This window comes from Boleophthalmus pectinirostris, unplaced genomic scaffold (assembly GCF_026225935.1).
Source record: "Boleophthalmus pectinirostris isolate CB_2022bp ecotype Guang Dong unplaced genomic scaffold, ASM2622593v1 HiC_scaffold_20, whole genome shotgun sequence".
NCBI lineage: Eukaryota > Metazoa > Chordata > Actinopteri > Gobiiformes > Gobiidae > Boleophthalmus > Boleophthalmus pectinirostris.
Window position 1 is genome coordinate 22,275,538 of NW_026571153.1, and position 23,582 is coordinate 22,299,119.

The 23,582-nt window shown below is 38.9% G+C and overlaps 1 protein-coding gene across 1 annotated transcript in view; it reads right to left on the reverse strand.

Moving 5' to 3' along the window:
* The window catches only part of arap2 (ArfGAP with RhoGAP domain, ankyrin repeat and PH domain 2), a 192,902-nt gene that overhangs the window by 111,912 nt on the left and 57,408 nt on the right, over positions 1-23,582 (reverse strand). Inside the window, 2 exon segments of the mRNA XM_055156121.1 lie at positions 3,644-3,843; positions 10,281-10,387. Coding sequence (XP_055012096.1) covers positions 3,644-3,843; positions 10,281-10,387 — 307 coding nt within the window.

Below are 23,582 nucleotides of genomic sequence, written 5' to 3' on the forward strand. Positions count from 1 at the left end.
AATACATTTTAACAATACTTGTGCAAAGTTCATACAAAATACATTTATTTTAATCGTTAAAAGAGTAAATATGTCAAGTATATTGCAAAACAAGCTGCCTAGTGCAGTTACAAAAAAAACTAGCTGAAAGATACCAAAAAATTATCTTGCCAATATATCAATACAGCAGTCCATGATAACAATACTGTATCGGCAAATTTAGTATCACGTCATTTTGATATTTTTGCACATTGCACATTTTTGAGCAGTTTTTGGAGCCTGTTGGAGAATGAGCTCCTCTGTTCCTCTATAATCTAATGTCCACGATGGAGACCAGTTTGTCCAGTGTCCTCTTTTACAGACAGCTTAAAGAACAAGACAACAAAGGGTAAAAATATGGAGGTGGTTCATTCAAAAAAATAAAATTACCCAAAACCTCCAAGGTCTTCACCTCCAATTAAAAACTGTCCCATTGACTCCTCCGGCTCTCAGTCCCGCCCGTGTGATGAGAGAAGTAAAACTGTGGCATTGAGCTCTGCATTTGGGAGTCGCCATAGCAACTGTTGCCAGCAGACGTCTCCGTGTTGGGTTTGGGGACGTTTTTTTTTTTTTTTTTGCCTTCACATTAGGAGTCTGGGACCTCAGTTGTGTATAAAAGTGGACCAGCTTTTGAGAAAAACAACAGGTTTATTTTTATGATTTCAGTGTTCTGTAGCAAAAATAGAGTATGTCATTGTCACTGAATACTTATTATCTGGGTGGAAGTAAAAAAAACATGTAAAACTGTCAAAAAGAATCTTAAAAATTGGAGCACTATCTCTCATTCAAACCAGTTTGTTAAGGATATGTAAGTGAGAACCGATAGTTATCGCTGTTTGGATTTATTGCCCAAAAAGTGCAGCATATTTCACTCCCTCTGTTACAGACATGAGTTTTAGGTTTAACTTTACCCTGTTGGAGTGCTAACTTTTTCCTGAATTCTAATACCTTACTTATTTCAATAGTCCCACTAGTTTCTGAATAAGAGCTATTTGAATGTAAAAAATCTGCCCCTGTTTCCCTCCGTTACCGCTTGACTGGACCCAGATGCAGACAGACTAATAATAAAGGGTTACTGAAACATGTGTGAATGAAACAAAACACAACTCTAAATATGCTTTTGAGGAGGCACGACATTCTAACATGACTTAAAGCTCACAAGAGTCAATTTTGCGTAATACAGAACCTTTAAATTTAATAAAAATACATACTTAAGTATATAAATGCTATTCTGAAGTATTTTACAGCACAAACCATGGTGGCCACTGTTTAACTGGGTCAAAACATCCCTAACACTCTTGTGGGATACTTCTGGTCGTCAATGGCGATAATCAAAAGTGGGTCATGCTCTAATGCGATTGTGTATGCTGGTTTCTCTTATATGGGTGGTTATAAGCGGCATAGATTTTTCCTAATTACAGGCAAACAGTCAATCTCATTAAATAAAGTGTGTTTCAATATGATATAAAGACGATATTTGATGATGAAGAAAGCACTACAGTAGCCCTCCTCTCTATAGAGCCAAAGTAAGGGTCATTAAAATTCACTATGTCTTAAACGAAAAGAGGAAAGTCCATCTTAGATCATTTTCAGCATTAGCCCTCTCATTACTCCACTCCTCTTCTTCTTGTTCAGCATTTTTCTTTATTGAACGTGACACGAGCGCGCTAATTAAAAGCCCAGTCAGTCGTTGGTATTCGAAATGGACCACCGCCTAATTTAAGAAGCGTAGAATGGAGAGTGAGGACAGCTTTCTTAGTTGCAGATATTCACTGTCTCTCCCTCGCTCCCTCCATGTCTCTGTGTGTCGACAAAATGTAATATTAAACAGCCCTGCAAATGAAATCATTTAGAGCGGTTTGAAAAAAAAGGATGTGTGATATCTGATGCGTACCAATTACATGGACTTTGGAGAGGTGAGGTGGAGAATCGCATTAAAGCTCCAGGAGAAATCTCAGACCTGAAGAAAAAAAGTGGAGCGGATTGCGTATGTGTAGCAGCATGTAAAAAGAATCATACATATCCGGCAGCGGCTAGCATGACGGCCACTGCTCCATAATCACGTTTAGCGGGTCAAAGAGTTGTTCGGGATCCCCCAAGTTCCCGCCTGGAGCCTAATCTTTGTTGTCATTTCATCTGAGCGTCCAGCTTTACCCAACAGATTACAGGGAGTCTAGGGCCCGATGCCAGCTCCCATAAGTGTCTTATCACCTGAGATCTTATTCTGAAAGTGGCCCTGGGTTAGACACAGACTCGCACAGGGACAAACGGACATCGTCTCACACACACACAAATCAACAGTGCACCGTGTATGCTGCTTAATCATGCTCAAATTTTCAAAGGTCCTATTATTAGTTTTAACTAGACTTAAAAATAGAAACAAATAGAAATTATCTCTACACGTTCTATTTGATCATCACCTCGCTCATGTTCGTTCTAGTCATTATACTGCAGAAAAGCCTGTCCAAAATGTAAGATATAAACTTGAAAATGACTTAAAAGTAGTGAAATTATCTGTCCATGCAGCAAGATAATTTTACTTGACAAGTTGTCTTAAAATAAACTACCTCTAGACTAGAATTAAGCAGTTTCAGATCTAGTAAGGAGATAATACGTCTGAAAACAAGATGAATAACCTGATATAACTTTTAAAATCTTGACCTGATCAGAGAAATTTGCAGTGTATCAATCTAGAATGAAAAAAAAAACAACTTAAAGATATCTGTCTAACTGGGCCTTGAGGTCAAAAGTCTCCAACTACTACACAAAGTTACCTGCATGATGGTACAGGAGGTCAATGTAAGCAAAAAAGTAAACGCATTAAAGAGGTACTAGCCTGATTCATCAGCCAGTTTCACTTCGTAGAAACAGTATGTCCTCGCAGCATTAGGATTCGTTCGCTTGACGGTAGGTGGGTACTTTTTTTCATTTAACCAATCGCTGCTATTGGGTCATGACGTATGCAATGCACCGCTAACGAGCCTAAAGGGTATATTAAGCTTTTCCCAAATCCCATAGAAAGAAGGGAAATAACGTCTTTCCCGTTGATAAAATTCACCAAACATTCTCTTTGTTCCGGCTTTAAATCCTAGATGTCGGAAGTCGTTGCCAGCACAGAATGTATGGCTCTTCGCTGATTGGCTGGTGCCCGAATTCGCACTTCCGGGGTTTTTGCAAACAATCTAGTGTATTCTGATTCCTGACCTAGTTGCTGGAGAGAAATGAGATTGAGCAGAGGCACTAGGTGGTGCCAGCTTGGCTAGGGCTTGCCACCTGATTGTCATGGAAATGAGCATGTAGCGAACCATCCACCAGAAAAGTTACATGAAAAAAACAAAAACAAATCTTCCCCAGAGCAAGTCAAGCTACCATCTGCAAAACATGTACTTTTTCACTGGACTGCAAGATATTTAAACTGGTAAAACATTTCAGCCATTTTAACGCCTTTGGGATTAAAACCACCTCCAACGTTCAAGTAATGTTCAAAATCCCAAATGACCCCATTTAGCAAAGTTATTCTGACCTGTTGCTCTCTTCGATCTGGACAGTCAGTAAGTGGGAAGTACAGCTACGAGTAAGCAAGGGCATGAACTCTTTGTCTCCTAGCAACCCAAGTGCCCCTCACCTGCACACTTCTTACAGATGACCACGCCCAGGTTGACCGACGCCCACTCCGGCTGCGGCGCCCTGCAGTCTGCGCAGCTCCGGTTGGCCTCGTTGAACCAGATCTTCTCCGCCACTTCGTAGTCGGAAAGTGTCTCGGAGATCGATTCCTGGACTGCTTCAATCCACCCCTCTTTCTCCTTCTCCGACTCTGCTGTGAAGCTACAACAATTGATTTTTAGTACACACACACATGCACACACATGCACACACACACACACACACACACACACACACAGACCGCAATGACAAAATGCCTCACTGCTATCGATTTAATTTGAGCGAGCAATTAAACAGCACAGTAGCGTTTGGCAGGGTTGTGGAAGGGCGGACTACTTTTTTTTTTTAGGGGAGGGGCACTGTGAAGTGTGATTGCAATAAACTTGATGAAATTGATAGAGAGGTTAGGTCCTGAGTGGAGGGCCAGGTAAATCAATCTGTCTCCACTCTCCACTCACTCTACCCAAATCTATTGTGCTAATGCACGACACTTTCTGAAGATATTTTAGAATGAGTAGTTGAAAAGTTGAAAAGTGAAGACAGAAAAGGGCTATTAATAATAATCTACTCACAGACTCAATAGACAGAAGAGAAATTTATTTTTTCTTCACAATAATATGTATACAATTGAAGGTAATATGATAAAAACTACAGACACATTACATTAACTCATTCAAAAAGCTGAATTTTCTCAGGAAAGTCAAATATTTCATGACTTATTTCCAGAAGTTTTATTCAGTGTCAAAATAAAATAAAAAATAAAAAATAAAAATAAATAAATAAATAAATAAAAATACAGATTTTGACCTGTATTTCCAATATTTAATTTAAAGTTTATTTCAAATAACATCAATCAATAAACAGTCTCAGTGCCTATTTTAATTTGGATATTTTATTCTCTCCGGTACTGCTGCTAGAAGGACTTTTTTGGACATCTTCTTTTATAGCGACGTGTTTACTTTCGCATCTTAGAAAGTAATTGTTGAACTCCATGACGAGAAAGAGGTAGCAGCGAGGCGATAAACTTTGTTCAGTTGACACCATAGAAGTATAACAAAAATTGTTTTTTATTATACATCAATGGTTGACACTGAATTCACATGCGACGCTCTAAGCAGTATAACTTCCGGAGCATATAAACCAGAGAGAATAAAATATCAAAATTAAAATAGGCATCAAGACTGTTTTTTGATTGGTGTTATTTGTAGTAAACTGTAAATTAAATATTGGGAATTCAAGTCAAAATCAGTTTTTTTCAGTTTGACACTAAAACGGAATAATGAAAAATAATGAAATAAACTGTTTTCCCATTTTATTGTTTTTCGTTCTTAATTGAAATTCAAAAGAACGGATGGTACATGGACCCATCACTAGGCAGAACAGAGCATTTTGAGCTTTGGCAATGTAGACAGACTAATACAGCAGGATGACTCAAACGTGTAAGTGTGAATAAAACAAAACACAACTCTGGGTATATTTTTGATGAGGTAATAACATTCTCACATGGCTTAAAGCTCACAAGAGTCAATTTTGGTTAATATAGAGCATTTAACATGCTTTAATTGTGCATTATTTAACTTTAATTTAAAGTAAAATAATGCACAAAAAGCAATAAACGACAGAAATGAAAACTTCTAAATCATATAAGAAGCGGTGCAGAGAACACAAATGTTCACATAATTTCATATTTTGTCGACATAAAGCTTTTGTCACTTGTCGACTCACAGTGGAAATGTCAATGTCAATTTTATTTCTATAGCACATTTACAACAAAGGCTTACCAAAGTGTTTCTCACAAGAAGCAATTTTGTGTAATATAGAACCTTTAAATTGTATTAAATGTCAAAGCAAAGAAATATGTCTTAAGGGCAGATTTAAGAAAGGGTGCGGAGTTGAGAAGCCAAAACTTTTATTTAAGAAAGAATACTGTTACACAATATTACTCAAGTAGAAGTAAAAGTATGGCATCCTCTATCTACTTCAAGAAGCACAATTTCCTACCCATCTCTGCTTATTTCAACAGTTTAATACAGGATTCATATTAGGCTTGCACGTCCATTAGTCACTGTCTGCCATTCAGCTGTCTCCCCCTGTACGGAGTGAGAGAACAGCTTAAACACAGACATGTGCTGTGTCCATTACAAACTAATGAGCACTGGAGACAGTGTGCAGAGGCAGACTGAAGTTGCTGATGCTGCCAATAGTGTTTTAACTACACCCAACTCTTTATATGCAGTGAATGTGTCTAAAATTAGCTAACTAGGTGAATTTAACAAGCTATTTAGTGAGAGTGTAAAAGACAAGCCAGACAGACTGATCGACAGTGGTATAAAATTAGGAGTTAAAAAAATGTAGACCTAGGAAGGCACTTAGCTAGAAGTAATGGGACCACCAGTCTCCATGGCAACGTGAACAGCAGTGTAAAGTAAGCCAGAGAGAAGAAGTGAAGAAGAGGAGGTGAGAGGAAGAAGAGGAGAGAAGGAGCGGAGGGGATATTTGCCTGGAGGTGAGGATGTGGCCTGGCCCGGATCAATAGGTTGATTGGGGGCAGATGTTTTGTGCCTACCGGCTACTGCCCAGGGCCTGTCTAAAGAGATGACTGCTCTCACTGAGTTTGCATGGGGCCCCAAAGCGCAGAGGAGCAGGTGAAGGCATGAGGCAGGTCCCCGAAGCGTGTGCATGTGTGGGGCAAGTCACTGTTAAAGGAGACACATTGTGCAAAATCGACTGGTACAAGACTTTAACCTTGCTATAAGCATCTTCTGTTATTCACTCAAAGTTCTATTTCAACTGATTCATGCACGTTTGAGTATTCCTGTGTTGATACTTTCCAAATGAAGTCACCAACATTTCCTGGGGGAGTGCTGTGATGCTAACTGTAAGCACTGCTCTGTCTGGGCTGTTAATTCGAGCTTTATTTGAACACAATCTGACTAGAAAAAGCTGACTCAGGCTACGTTTATATGATGACTGTCTGAACAGAAGACACAGAAGTGGTGTTGCGTCTTCACTTTTTAGTCTGTGTTTAGACTAACACTTTCAGGAGGACATTTGTGTGCATACGGTGACGCAAAAGTGTGTGGAAATCGATTGGGTAAGCAAGCCAGGCGGATAGGTGGTGATGTATATGACGTAAACACGTACACGAGCAGATCTGACTAGAATTTTGCGTCTTGGGCAGTGTAGACGGAAAGGCTACAGCGGAGCGTATTCAACCACTCTGGAGGGTGGTTTCAGATTTTTGCGCAGTGATACGAACGAAAAGAAAATAGTGCCAAGCTATTATGAGGTCTGACTTTTTTTGAGGACGATGGTTCTGTGATGCAAATGTATCACTCTTTTGAACACATATTGTTTTGAGAAGAAAAATGCTTTATTTTAATGTCCCCAGCCAACTTGCCGGACTACTTTCGTCAGTACCGAAAACGGACAGGATCTCGGCTCACCGGACGTTTTCGGGGGTAAGTCAGTGTGGATGCACGACACTGCTCACGGGGATGACATACAGATTCATGTCAAAAAACCCGAACTATCCCTTTAAGCTCCAAAAACGCTGTCACTGTCTAAACGAAAGGCACTTCCGATAAAATATTTTGTTGTTTTTACCTGCAAGCGTTCTCGTGTAAACAGGCCCTTAGTTAGAACTACAACAGGTGAGTTGATTTTTTGCACTGCTAAACAAGTCTCATACATAATCACAAGCCAGCTAGTATTAGACTTAGACAAACATTTTCAGTTTTCCCCTATTACACTGTTTTCTGATCCATGTTATGATGTCGGTGCTACAAAAACACACTGTACCCATTTTTATTCACACGTTTAACACACAAACCCTGCGTATTTAGGCTGAGTTCTTCTCTCAAACAGAAAACACTCCCACCTTGTGATGTTATATGGTACAGGAAGTGCTCCACTGTGTTTTTAAACTCTAGAATCATTGAGATAATTTCAGCACTTTCCAATCTCTACTTGGTGGAACAGAACATTTTGATCTTTGGTAATGTAGACAAACTATTAATACGGGTTTACTCAAACATCTGTGAATGAAACAAAGTATGACTCTGGGTATGTTTTTGATAAAATAACAGCATTATAACATGACAAATAGCTCACAATAATCATTTTAGGATGAAAATTGCAGTTTACAATGAACAAAACATAAAATGATGACTACTAGTGATGCTTTTGTTCAAAACTAAATATCTAAAAATAGCATAATATGACCCCTTTAACAGGCACTCTACTCTCAAATGAGCCTGTGAGATTAAGTGGAGCTGCCAATCGAACATAATATTATTTGATGCTCACTAAAAGCTTTAATCAAGAGTGGCAGAGTGGATGGCATTTCTTACTTCCCTTCAAGTGTATTGTAGTTAATAAATGAGTGAATAGTTTGAGTGCCCTGAAATAAATGGGACACTCCCACTAAAAGGTGTAACTTTTCTGGTGGAGGGTTTGTCAAATGCTTTTTTCTCCATGGAAATGTTATTACTTTGTCTGGAATGTTTCACAGTGTGGCATTACTTATCACCTTTCTACCTTCATAGAGACCAAACTAGACCAAGTTACAGGTCAAATCTGTGGAGAGGCAGTCACTGAAGGCGACTTCACCAGTGAGAACTACCATTTATGTGCCTTAAAGGTGCACTGTGTAACTGTCTGGAATGTTCCACAGTATGACATTAAACAGCTCTACCATTTATTAAATCACAGGTGGTTTTATAGCTCAAAAATCCCTAGAAAAACAGGCATTCTGACTGATTTGACCTCTAACTTGGTCTGGTTTGGTCTCCATGAAGACAGAAAGGTTTAATATCATTCTCCATGAAGTAAATATTTTGACGGACCCTCCACCAGAAAAGTTACACAATACACCTTTAATATTGGCCTATATAATGGTGTGATGTCATCCAAAACCCAGCTATAGGACACGGAATTAGTGGAGTGGATATTATAGCTTTTCATTGTTTGTATCCATGAGTCAAAGTGGGGCTGTTTGTATTCAAAAGCCTGACACATGCACAACAGCCCACATGTTTAAAATCCAGACAGGACCTTGACTTTGGGTTTGTTATTAAAATGAATTTTCAGTTGAAAGCAGAAATATGTCTGCCTGTGAAAGTTTGAAAAGACAAACAAACTGACAACAAGATGAACAGAGATTTTCTTTAGTATGCCCTTGAGCGAGGCGTTTAGCCGTGGCTTTACTTTAGAGGGAGTGCTTTCTGATCACACGCGCTAACTTTAGCTTTCTCCGACTGCAGCCTTCTCCCTTTGACTTCCATCTCCTCATAAAGTGGGCTATTGTGTCAGCCGCAGTGGACTCACAGCTCTGTCCGTTTAATGGCAGCAAAACAATAGAAAAGCCAAAGTGAGTCTCCACAGCTTAAAGTGATTAGATGAGTTTCGCACTAATCCCCACCTTGAGCAGGTAGAGAACGCTCCCAGAGACTGCAATCGATTTGACACACACAGCCACAGGCACACACACGCACGCACACGCAAATACACACATACACACATACATACACAGAGGCAGTCACAACAATCGCCTCATCAAAACAATTCAGAAGACTCGAGCTCATTTCAATTGCACGTCTTTTTTTGCAGCACAGAGAATGCCAATTACATCCTGTGCATTAACAAATCTGCCCAACGCCGGGGCCCGTTACGGCATCTGACGCAAACAGATCGATGGGGACATACAGCAGACAGGTGGAGGAATGAGGGGAAAATCTTTAACCAAAAAGAAAACAGCCAAGAAGCACAAGCAGCCAAAGTGTGCGGCATTGTCCAGGCCGCGGTGACGCTTGTATTCTAAATGGGCCATTACAGCACAAACAAGAGCTACACTCATCGATCCAGAGCCCACGGGGACCAATGTCACCTCAAAGCTTTGTGTCCCACCGAGGCCCCCGTATCTGCGTGGAACACCTGGGGAGCCTCAATAACAGCCTCTAATTGATAGTTAGTGATTTCAACGCTGCGCCCTATTCGCCCTGACAGCACTGACCTGAAGAGGCTGGTCCACACACATCCAAACTCACCAGAGACTCATTGTTACGAAGGAATTTCCGAGGTGACTACAAGCCTGCCTGCACTGGAAAAACTACGAATAAATTTTGCTATACTTAAAGGTGCACAATGTCATTTTTTGTCATTGCTCTGCCTGGAATATTCCACAGTATGACAGTTTTCTACCTCACATTTATTCAATTACAGGTGGTTTTATAGCTCAGAAATAAAAAAAAGGGACTGACTGAGCAGGGTTGCCTCTACACAAATCTGACCTGTAACTTGGTCTGGTTTGATCTCCATGAAGATAGAAAAGTTTAATACCATACTGTGAAACATTCCAGACAAAGCAATAACATTTCCAGAGAGAAAAGCATTTGACAGACGCTCCACCAGAAAAGTTACACAATGCACCTTTAAAATTGAATTAAGAAAGTTTTATTAGATTTGATTTTGATTTATTTACGATTCGAGTAAATTTCCCTTGACAGTAAATTTCACTTAACAAGTAAAATTATCTACCAACTCCCTGTGTTGACAATTACATCTTCAGTTAATGAAAATATTGAGTGCACAGTACGTACCAAAAGTTTTTGAAGGGCGTGTTGATCTCAAAGCTCCTTCGATCCAGGTCCTTTATATGGGCAGCTGTCAGTTCTACTTCAGCGATACCGAGACCAGCTTTAAAGTCCTGAAAAAAAAAAAACAACATACATATAAAAGGGCACATATTACATTATTTTCTGATCTGTTACAATGTTATTTTCTCATCACAAACATACCTGGAGTTACGTTTTCATTCACAAGTTTAACACACAAACCCTGCATATTTAGGTTGTGTTCTTCACACAAACCAAAAACACTCTGTTCGACTTTGTGATGTCATGTGGTAATACAGGAAGTGCACCACTGTGGTTTTTAAACTCCATGCATTTTTCACTAGAATCATTTGGATAATTTCAGTCCAGGAACTGCCAGTCTCTACTGAACTAAAGGTAAAAGGTAGCTCTTAACTTAAAAACTACAAATTCATGGCATCACAAGGTGGAAAAGAGAATTTTGAGCTTTGGAGATGTAGACAGACTAATAATAAAGGGATACTCAAACATGTGTGAATGAAACAAAACAACTCCAGGCATGTTTTTGAGGAGGCAACAATATTCTAACATGACTAAAAGCTTACATGAGGCAATTTTTGTGTAATACAAGACCTTTAACAGCCATGAGATAAAGCGAACATGAAATGAATACTATATTAATTGTATTGCAGCAAAATATCAGAAGACATAGGTGTGGTGGGACTCTACTTTAGTCCTAAGAGCCATCTAGACAGCTCTATATAGGCACGTTCTCATGGTTTAGAGATGCAGCTGTACAGTTTTTAAGCCAAAATATTCAAAATGGAAACCATATTGGACTGATCTTTTGCTAATGCTTCTGTTTGTGAAGAACAAGAGCAACTGGCTGCTCCAAAAGCTTTTTCCGTTTTAAAAAGAAATAGTATGATTCAAAGTAATTTACCAACTCTCTTCACCAAAGAAAAGACCAGGTAGATGTCAGATTGGTTTACTCTGCCTTTGAATTGATCTGAACCAGGCTGACTCCAATGAGGATCATTTCAAATCCTGTGAACAGAACTTCTTATAAATATGATAATTAAAAGTAGACATCTGAGTATAATGAGTCATAGAAGTTCATAATTCACCACTCTTCAGCTCAAATTTCATCGCAGAGCAGAAAAATAACTTTTTTTTTTCCACTTTTACAAAGAAAAAGCACCCACAATCTTTCCATAATCATCATGTATTGAATGATAAGTCAATATAGTATTTATTGTGCCAGGCCTACTTAGAGGCACAGTGTTGCCTTTTAAGGTGCTGGAAGAACTGATCAATTTTGACTCAGTATTAACAAGAGATATATTGGTTGGTCGATATATTTGGCCAACATTTGGACTTTTTAGTGTATCAGCTATCTAGCTTGATTCATCAGCCAGTTTCACTTTGTGGAAACCATCTGACCTCGCAGCATTAGGTTGTGATGTATGTAATGCACCGCTAATGGGGCTAACTGGTATATTAAGCTTTTCCTAAATATCGTAGGAAGAAGGGCAATAACATCTTTCCTCTTGAAAAAATTCACCAAATATTCTCTTAGTTCCAACTTTAAATCCTGAATCTCGGGAATCATTGCCAACACAGAATGTATGGCTCTTCGCTGATTGGCTGGTGCCTGGACTTGCACTTCCAGGGTTCTTGTAAACCGTCTACTGTATTCCAATTCCTGACCTAGTCACTAGAGAGAAATGAAATTGAGCAGAGGCACTATGTGGCGCCAGCCTGGCTATCAACTATCAGCTTTAAAGGTACATTATGCAAATTTTAGGTTGGGGGTCCGTCACCTGCTTATTTCTGTGGACGTGGACACTGCTCTGCCTGGAACATTCCACAGACATTAAAACAGCCCTACCTTACATTTATTCAATTACAGGTTGTTTAATAGCTCAAAAACAGAAAAACAGGCGTTCTGACTGTAAGTGGGGTTGCCTTACCACAGGTCTGGCCTGTAACTTGGTCTGGTTTGGTCTCCATGAAGTTAGAAAGATTTATAATATCATACTGTGAAACATTTCAGACAAAGCAATAACATCTCCATGAAGAAAAGTATCTGAAGGGCCCTCCACCAGAAAAGTTACACAATGCACCTTTAAACCTCCAACACAGGCTGATATTTAGTTTTGGCTGACCTGCTGCCTTAAGAATATGCATTAAAGCAAAAAGATAACTGCACAAAACATATTACACATCTCTCTTATAGGTTTATGGTAAAAAAGGGGGGGGCTGTAAGTGAGTTTTTACTGAATTTTCTTGACATAATTTGGAGAAAATAATCCAAATCCACCATACACATCAGCCCAAAACTATTATCAGACCTTGTTGGCCATTGGTTTCTCTGTATTGTAAAAAAAAAAAAAAAAAAAAAAAAAATCAGTATTAGCATCTGCCATGAAAAAAAACAAAAAACATATTGTTCAATCTCTACAAGTAAAATATATGAAATCCACTGAACACCGTGCAACAAAGGGGGTCTAAAAATACAGTATACCATAAAAACATGGTGGTTCTAGTATCAGAGTATCAATACCAGTACTGTGACTCAAATATTAACATATTTAGGTGAATAGATTTTTGTCTCCCCCAATGAACACCGACCACATAACTGTACATTTCAAAGGCAGTTTTCGTACGCACCACTGTAACTATGCATCACACCTCATCCTCTCTCCCACAAGCTTCGGAGCTCCTTTCAGTTTGGACCATTTTTTATCGCCTAAAGCTCAGAGAAAAGTTACAGGAAGATAGACCGAGTGCACTACACCCACACAGGCGCCGCACATCAAAATCAAGCTCAAAATTAGGAACAGAGAAATACTGTGTACTCCAATGTTCAGACCAAGACACGCTAGACAATGCATGACTAATTGGGGAGTCAAAAGCGTAAAAATAAAATGGAGTATTGAAAGGTATTTGCTGAAATGGAAAATAAATATATGTCATTGTCTTCTGAATGTACAAAGACAAAATTTGCCTCTGAACAAGTAGCCAAAAACAAAATAGGATCAGGTCCAAAACTTCATAACTGCAAATTACCGAACGCAGTCAGTTAAATGTTTCGTTTCCGTGCCAACAAAGACCATGTGTGTGACAATGAAAACAATTCACGCTAATTACACAAAACAAAAAAACATGAGTAGACTACATGTACTGCATGTTTAAGAGGTACTTTTAGGCAAAACACAATAGCAGTCGTGCAGTGGGTGCCCAGCGTCTGTCCCCCAACTCTTTAATTAGAAACAAACTTCTGAGTGTTGCCAAATGTGGAGGATTAAAGGGCCCATGTTACGCAATTTTCTGATCTATATTATAATGTTTATTTCCTTATAGCAAATATGAATGGAATTGTGTTTTGTTTTATTAACACACAAACCCTGCATATTTAGGGTGAGTTCTTCTCTCAAACAGAAAACATATATTATAAGTTATTTACTTATTTAGACTATTTTACCATTCAAGTGATGGTGCACTATGTAGCTTTTCTGGTTTTCCAATGTATGTGTTTACCTGGAATGGTGCATATTAAAGGGACAGTCCAGAAATGTGGAGACACTTTTTAAAATATTCCATCCAGTCCTTGTATTTGCAGAGGTCGCTGGTGCTAGGCTAGTGCATGTCAATGGTCATAGTTAGCCTGCCACTAAAAACAGCCTTACGCACTCCACAAAACACCCGAAGCAAATCTATTATTACACCAGACTGTCGATGTAAATGTCTGTGTTGATAGAATAATTTTAGAAGAAAAAACAACCTTGCATTTGAAGGATTTCTGTCTGAGCAGCAATAGTGAGTTGTACTTCCTGATAGAAAGCTTGGCAGTGGCGGACTGATATCACCTAGCACCTATCTTACGAACATGTGATGCAAGGTTAGTTTTATTTCAAACATTATTCTATCAACACAGACATTTACATCAAGAGTCTAATGTAATAATAGATTTGCTTCATGTGTTTTGTGGAGTGAATAAGACTGTTTTTAGTGGCAGGCTAACTATGGCCATTGACATGTGCTAACCTAGCACCAGAGACCTCTGCAAATACAAGGACTGGATGAAATATTTTAAAAAGTGTCTCCACACGTCTCCAACACTCTGGCTCACTAGAAAATGAGGTCATATGTCCAAAATTCTAGACTGTCCCTTTAAGTATGTTATTATGAATGTTCAACATAGAAGACCCAATACAGTGGAACACAAGGACATAATAAAATCTCCATGAAGAAGAGTTGGTGGTGATCATACACCAGAAAAGTTACATAGAGCACCTTTAAAGGTCCTATATTACATACAATTGACACTTGTGAACTTTAAGCCATGTAATAATGTTGTTACATCATCAGAAACATACCAAGAGTTGTGTCTTATTTCATTCACACATGTTGGAGTAACCCTTTATTATTAGTCTGTTTACCAAAATGCTCTGTTCCACCTTGAGATGTCAAGTTAACAGCTACTTTTACCTTTTGTTTAGCAGAAACTGGCAATTATAAATGATTCTGGTGATGGTGTAAGGAGTTCAAAAAGAAAACACAGTGGAGCACTTCCTGTATTGCCACATGACATCACAAGGTGGAGTTTGAGAAAAGAACTCTGCCTAAATCTGCAGTGTTTGTGTTAAATATGTGTGAATGAACCAAAACACAAAACTAAGTGTACTTTTGATGAGGAAACAACAATGTAACAAAGCGAAAACAGCATAATATAAGCCCTTTAAATAAGGCTCGAGGAAAAGGCTTTTAGAACTCATATTTTTTCACGGCAGAAATGATCCTCCCACAAGTGATCCCTTCTCACTAACCACTCAATAGCCACACTCAATCCCACAGCACGAGTTACAATTCAGGCGAGTATCTCCCAGAAGTCCGTGATGGGCTCTGAAAAGCTGGAAACGTGTAGAGGCGCATACATCTAGCTCGCCTAATCTGAGCTCGTGTGGTGAAGGGGCCGAGACCGTCACCTATACCTAATGACCCTCATCCCTCTCAGCCAGCCAATTACAGCGCAGGGTGTTAGCGGCGCAAGCAAGCCCCCGCCACTCGTTACCTACCCAATATGAGCCGCAACCTCGTGCCCTCTCCAATTAATTCAGTGAGGACGGTGGGAACGGCAAGATGGAGAAACAGAGGCAAAGGAGGCAAGTGGGTAAAAATAACATGGCCAATTACAACGGAAAAGGAAGATGGTTAAGATGGTGTTTGTGGAGATTCTGAAGGTGTTCAAGAAAACTTTGGTGAAGTAATCATAATGGGTGAATATGAATGAAATGAAATATGAATATTCATGAAAGAAATGTGGCAACCCAACCTCTAAAAATGGAAAACATGCCACAGACGATTACTAAGGACAAAAAGATTAGATACTTAAAAGGCCCATCTTACTTTATTTTCTGATCTATGTGGTCTATGACATATTACAGGAAGTGTTCTATTCTGTTTTTAAACTACACACACCTTCACTAGAATCATTTGGATCATTTCAGATGCAGAGTTGCCGATCTCCAGGGAACTAAATGTAAAAGGTAGCTGTTAACTTGAAAACTACTGCTTCATGACATCACAAGGTGGGACGGAGCATTTTGAACTTTGGAGATGTAGACAGACTAATAAACCAAGACTACTCCAACATGTATAAATGAAACAAAACACATTATTACATGGCTAAAGGCTTACAACAATCTATTTTGTGTAATATAACACCTTTAACACTAAAAATGTGAACAGTTAAGACACTGTGAAGGCATTATTAGTTTAGTTTCACAATGTGTGATGGAGATATTTTCTGGAATGTTCTACAATATGACATTACACTTATTTACCTCTCTACGGAGACAGCAGTCAACACCACATGGCAAAATTACAAGTCAAATCTGTGGCGAGGCAAGTCCACTCACACTAAGAATGCTAGTTATTAGGTTGATAAAACCCATGTTATTGAGTAAATCTAATTAGATATGTTTAATGTCATACCGGAACATTCCAGATAAAACAATGATATCTCCATAGAGACAAGCAGATGGTGGACACTCCTCCAGAAAAGTTACACAGTGCACCTTTAAGTGTAAGTGCTCCAGCGAGATTACGCCTGAATTTTTTTACCCAAGCATTGAATAAAAATGTATAATAAAGCTTTTTAGTGAACACTTTTTCACTTTGCGGGGCTCTATAAGAAGCCTGACAGGAGCAGCGGTCTCGGGTCACATAAGCTGCACTAAAAGCCTGCAGTCCTCTCACACAAGGGGAGTCCTGAGAGCATATATTCAATAGAGACAATACGTAAGAGCATTTTAAAGGCAAAATGAAGCCAGGCAGAGTTAGAGAAAAGAGAATATTAAATTACATTGCTGTGAGATGCTGAGGTCCAGTCTAGACTTTAAAACACATATTTCAATTGATATTATGTTAAATGGCATGTGCAGGGATTTTGATTGACTTAGTAAAACAAAATTTACATTGTCATTTTTACTCATGGAATACAATTTTCACTATTATATACACTATTATACTATCATATCATACTTTCTATAATATCCAGAGTTGTGTTTTGATTTATTCACACATGTTTGAGTAACCGTTTATTATTGGTTTGCCTACGTCTCCAACCCTCAAAACATTCTGTTCCACCTTAGCCGTTTTCAGGCAGCCCAAACGGTGCCGGTGTCCACACCAGTTACCAGCACCAGTGAGCATTCGTATTCATACAAATCATTATTTATCTGTGCCAAGCTCTGCTACAACTCCTGCTGTGGAGAAAGGGGGAGCGACGCCGAATCCAAAGATTTAACCTTACCATGCAAACACAGATATAGCAAATATTTGTTCTCCTCCACTGACCAGCGCACGATCTTCTTGTCATTCATTTCTCCACCATATTCCACACACATGTTTTATTTGTTTATTTTACCATGTGGGACCAGGAGGAACCTGCTGACATTTACTGTGTCATCACGGTTCTCTTGGAAAAAACAAATTTTCCTTGGTTCCCGTCAGGAACTAACTTTTCGGTTCCCGAACGCTCTGATTTTCAGCATGAACATGTCAGTTGGTTCTAGATTAGGTGCGGAAACCAACACCAGCACGGTTCTCTGTCAGCCTGAAAACACAATTTGTGATGTCACGCGCTTTCGCCAGCACCCCCTTGCCTAACCAATTTTCTGTGGGAAACACTGGAAAGAATATGGAGTTTAACACAGAGGAGCACTTCCAGAGGTAATACAGTGTTTTCTGTTTAAGAGAAGAACTTGCATATGCAGGATTTTGTGCTAAACATGTGTGAATGAAACAAAACACAACTCCAGGTATGTTTTTGATGAGGAAACAAAATAGTGTAACATGGGTCATAATATGGGTCATTTAATCTTATTTCTGCACATCACTAAGTTTTGAAATGTATAAAATAATACCATACTTATCGAGTTTTATACTTGGGGAGGTTGTCATTGTTCCCATCTAGCCTCTATCTTTTTGAGATGCAAGCGATGTTTACTTTCCACACATATTTTGGCTGTGTAGTTAAGTCTGTGTAGTTAAAAGCAGCAGATCAGAGTGAGTGTACCAGCCCCAGTCCTCGTCACAGTGGGTGCTCTCTGGGCATTCTTTACCTTGGTGCTTAAATGACCTTAAACACGGTGTGCAGAGAGGTGAGGAGGAGGAGAGGGGGAGGAGGAAGAGGAGGAGGATCATGTTTCCAATAGCTCCTTCATCTTGTTAGATTAAATACTTCACTTGACTGAACTTCAACGGGCCACTAGTCTCCACCTCGCCCTGCTCTCATGCTCCAGATATTTTTGGTCTTTTTTCAATCCACTACCATCACTAGTGCTACACAGCCTGAAGTGTGTACAGTTTGGCACACTCAAGTCAGAGATAAAAGGCAAGTACTAAAACTGTCAACAACACGATTCTTAAACACTGGAATGTTTTATGCAGGAAATAATTACTATATTGACACACTGACATGACAGACAGAACAATGACTTTTGGGGGTCAATATTTATTGTGTATACTTTTTCTAGTGGGAAAATGTTGGTTATTTGTCTTTACTATGATGAGATTTGAGGTGTAGAGGGTTGAATTTATAACTTCTATGACTCATAGATCAAACTAACTACAAAAGTATTACATTCTGTTATTTATTGCAGCTCATATTTTTAACAATGCTATATATTCAGAATATTTTTTGGGGGGATAATTCTGCTTTATGGTTTGGTTTCAGTATTATTGTTTATTATCTATACTTACAGCAATATATGGTACTACAAAATGTGTTATTTGAGCAGGCCTAGCATCTATATGTCTACATCGTGCTGATCTCACAAAATGTAAGGGTGCACTGATTTTCAAAAACAGAATCATTTCTGTTAGAATTATTTTTTCTCCAAATTGCTCTGAGTTTAATACAAAAGTTAGGAGAACATTCCCAGGGACGAAGGTGAGAAGAAAACTGTGATTTTCAAACAAAGTCTGTTGAGTTTGACTGCAAATTAGAATTTTTATTTTTATTTTTTTGTGTGAATTGATTGATTTTGTCCAACCCCATTTGTTAGTGCTTTTAAAATTCTTAAAATTCACTTTCTGTTACAAATACACATTTTAAGTCAAAGGGCCCATATTACACAATTTTCTGATCTATAATGATGACGTTTCCTGGAGTTGTGTTTTGTTTCATTCACACATGTTTAACACACAAACTCTGGATGTTTAGACAGTGTTCTTTTCTCAAAACACGCTATTCCACCTTGTGATGTCATGTACCCTGGAACTCCTAATTTCTACTGCACTTAAGATAAAGGGTAACTTGAAAACAACCAACTTCATGTCATCACAAGATGGAACAGAGCATCTTGAGCTTTGAAGATGTAAACAGACTAATAATATATGATCACTCAGACATATATGAATGAAACAAACAACTACAGGTATGTTTTTGATGAGGTAACAACATTTGAACATGGTATAAAGCTGTAATTTTTTGCAAAATATAGGACCATTAAAAATAATAACAATAGCAAATGTGTACATACACATTTGCTATTGTTATTATTGCTACACATTGATCACATTTGTCCATATAAACCAGGTCCATACATTTTCCTTGTGCCAAAATGAATCACAAATGTGTCTCTATAGGAACTGCCTGCTGCATTTACGTCTGGGTTCCATTTGCGCGCTGGAATAATGCGATTAATTTGTTGTTTCTCTGATTGAGCCTTTCCCCTGGTTTCTCCCGCTGTCTCAGATCAAGGAAGTGTAAATGTGCTGACATGGAGTGATCCCCAAAAGAGAAGTCTAACCAAGATGTTTGTTCACACTAATGAAGAAAATAATGAAATGCAAACAACAAAACTACATGAATCAAATGAGTCTGGAGGATGGGTGGAAATGAGTGAGTTATCAGATATGCACATGTGAGGAGGTAAAGACTCAGAAAATATATCTGTGGAAAATATATCTGCTTTGGACATTGCAGGAGATGTGGGTTCACTCATATCATAACATTGAAGAGACTCGTAGGGCTTTAGGTGGAAGGTGCACTATGTAACTAGTCCAGCACCTGTTGTGTCCATGGAGATAATAGAAGCTCATGAATAAACTTTAAAGCAGCTCTGCTTGTGAACAAGTCTCTACATGACCTAGCACCAAAGTACATCTGTGACATGTTAGAATCATCTTGCACTCTGAGGACCTCAGGAAGCGGTCTGCTGCTGGTGCCCAGAGTCAGGACTAAACACAGTGAGTCAGCGTTTCAGATTCATGCAGCTAAAACCTCAAACAGTCTTCCTGAACATATAAGACAGGTCTCTACTTTAACTGTTTAAATCCAGGTGTGCTTAGCTGTGCATATGACTGAAAGGTTTTCATTTTCATTCCGCACTCTTCTCTCTAATCTACTGTCTCTTTCTCTCCTTTTAATTTTATGATCATTATTTATGCTTTGATTTGTTTTTTTTATTGTGATTTTAATGTATTTCTTATTCTGTAACAAAATTGTGCTATACAAATAAACTTGCCTTGCTTTGCCTAGAATGTTGAGGAGACGGCTTTCCCTGGAATGTACCACAGTATGGTCTAAACTTGCTCATTGTGTTTTTTTGTTTGTTTTGTGTTTTTAATAAATATTAAACAATACCCTGAAAAATATGCATTCTATTTTAAGCGGGCCCTCCTCTTCACAAATCTGACCTGTAAATCGGCATGGTACTCGTCTCCACGGAAATGAAAAGTTTAATATCATACTGAGAAAATTTCCAGGCAATGCAGCAACATCTCCATGGTAGCGGACCATCAGCCTGGAAAGTAACTTTAAGAACCTGTAACTATCAACCATGAGAATATTAAAGGTCCTATATTACACCATTTTCTGATCAATGTTATAATGTTCCTCACCACAGACAGACCTGGAGTTGTGTTTTGTTTCATTCACACAAACCCTGCATATTTAGGCTGAGCTCTCCAACTTGCAATGGAAGTGCTCCATTGTGTTTTTAAACTCCATACACCTTTATTAGAATCATTTGGATGATTTCTTCTCTGGAATTGCCCATCTCAACTGAACTAAATGCCAAAGGTAGATGTTAACTTGAAAACTACCACTATTGCTCAAACATTCATGAATCACTCCAAATACAATTTTTGAAATGCTAAATGAGAACTATAACATGGTTTAAAGCTCTAAAAGGTCCAGTTTGCATAATAGAGCTGCTTTAAGACTGTTAAAAGTGTAGTTTTAATAAATCATTCCCAAATTAGCTGTAATATTTTTAGTTAATTTTGAATGTGCTTTATAGAGCCAGTATCTCCTCTCCTCCTTACCATTTTCTGCATAATAATCATATTCAGAACAGATGAAGAGGAAACAAAGCTGTCTCTGTTTTGGGGAGCATGCAAACACCCACAGCTCACTGACAAAGATACTGGGAAATGCCAAGTCTCTACGAGCATTTTCACAGAATAAAACATGTAATTTTCCTAAACTTTCATTGTTGTTCATTCTCGGTTTGAGTTTCACTGCTGTGTTCTTGCATATTAAATGAACCAGACAGCTCATATGCAGTCAAGCTCCACATCCATATAATAGCATCATACTGAGAGCTGCTGATACACACTACACCCTTTTACAGACAGATAGTCAATACTAGATTTTATTCATTGTCAGTGTGAATCATCTGCCTCCTATGTGAAGAAATTTGGATTCTGGTAAGGTACAGGTTTGAGCTTGGATGCTAGGGGTTGGGTGGCATGATCAAAATATCAAAATTTCCTTTCCTTCTATTGATACGTATTCATTTTTTATTCTGTTTAGTTTTACCTTAGTGAAAACAAATACAATTGTGTCTGATTTTACTTTTTCTGAGCATAAAAATACAGACTTTTAATCACTGATATTAAAAGGTTCCATATAAACTATTTTCTGATATATGTTATAATTTTGTTTCCTCATCACAAACATATCTGGAGTTGTGTTTTGTTTCATTCACACATGATTAACACACAAATCCTGCATAATTAGGCTGAGTTCTTCACTCAAACGTAAAATACCATATTTTACAGGCTATTAGGCGCTCTAGATTATAAGACGCACTGTCATTAAATGGTCTATTTTCGAACTTTTTTCACAAATAAACCGCACCAGACTTTAAATGAAACACAACAGTTAGATGGGTCAGTCTGACTTTGTTTGGCGCGTTCACGGTGACTCTGGGCTTTGTTCGATTGTGGTGTGTAGGGAGGGTGCTGTCTGGGACCGCTGGATTGTTGACGTGTTCGCAGTGACTCTGTTGTTCAGTTTTGGCTCAGAAAGGCACATTGGACTCGCTTTTTCAATTCGTTCCTCCGTTCCGTTTCGTTCCTCGTCCGCGTGAAGTGATGAGTGTGGCTGTGGGTGTTTTTCGCTGTGCAGTCGCTGTCTGCTCCGTGCGTGTTTGAGTGCGCTGTGGGTGGTGCGGCTTTGTAGTTTACTGAAGTCGTGCTGGGACACCCGAGTGGATTCGTGTATAGGGTGCTCTGGATTGTGGGGCACGCAGTAGTTTTTTGATGGAGTTGGAGGCTTAAGAGTGCGTCTAATAGCCCAGAAAATACGGTACTCTTGTGGTAATACAGGAAGTGTTTTTAAACTCCATACACCTTAGAGTCATCAATCTATTAATGCAAGGAATGTCTGTCTATGTGTTTGTCTGTTCTACGCCTCTCGAACCACTCATCCGACAGATCTCAAATTCGGACTGTGTCATTGTAATCGAACGAGTATGTGCAGTGCCAATTTACATGTTGATAGGGCAAAAAATACCAAAGACTTGGTCGCTAATTTAAAGAAATTTTAAAAAGTGGAGGACACAGTATAGCGCAGTGGGCGATAGTATTTGAATATCACCTATTGTAAAATTTGTGTGTAAGTTTCAGGCAATTGGCAGGGCATGTTTGCTTTAACTGTTGTCTGACTGGGCCCCTCGTTTGGAGCATTTCAGACCTGGAATGGCCAATCTCCACTGAACTAAAGGTAAAAATGTAGCTGTTAACTTGAAAACTACCGATTCGTGACAAGTTGAAACACGGCATTCTCAAGCCCCAGGTTCTGGCCGCCCATTAAGCAATGACTGAGCGCAATCGCATGATCCCAGATTAGCCAGCCCGGCTAGGTACTTCCGGTGGCCGTGGGCCGACCGAGCATGCGCAAGTACGGGCACACGCGAATGCAACACGCACGGAGCGCGGGCTCGTGTACTCACCAATCAGAGCGAGAGGAACAAGAGCGGAGCAGAGCGGAGCCGGAGCTAACGAATATAAAGTGTTTTTTTAAAGACAACTGAAGGATTTTGAGCAGAAAAAGTTTATGATCTAAAAATAGGTAAAATCGCCACAAAATCCGAAATTTTTGAAAGTTGTAGGTGCCGTCAGCCGAACACGAGCAGGTTGTGATTACATTGCGCTCTATGAGAAAAAATCTTCTCTCGATGGATTTTTTCGACTGTAGTACACTGAGTGGCCACTACGTCAACAGGCAGCTACAAGCTAGCAATACTGTATCCAGTTATTTTAATAGATCCATGGGCATTCTGAGCTTTAGAGATGTCGCCAGACTAATAATAAAGGGTTACTCAGATATTTGTGAATGAAACAAAACACAGCTCCGGGTATGTTTTTGATGAGGTCACAACATTCTAACATGGCTTAAAGCTCACAAGAGTCAGTTTTGTGTAATATGGCCTTTAACTCAGTAGAATGGAAAAAATACCAAAGCATGTCATTAATGATTATAAATGACTGAATCTCAATTTGAAA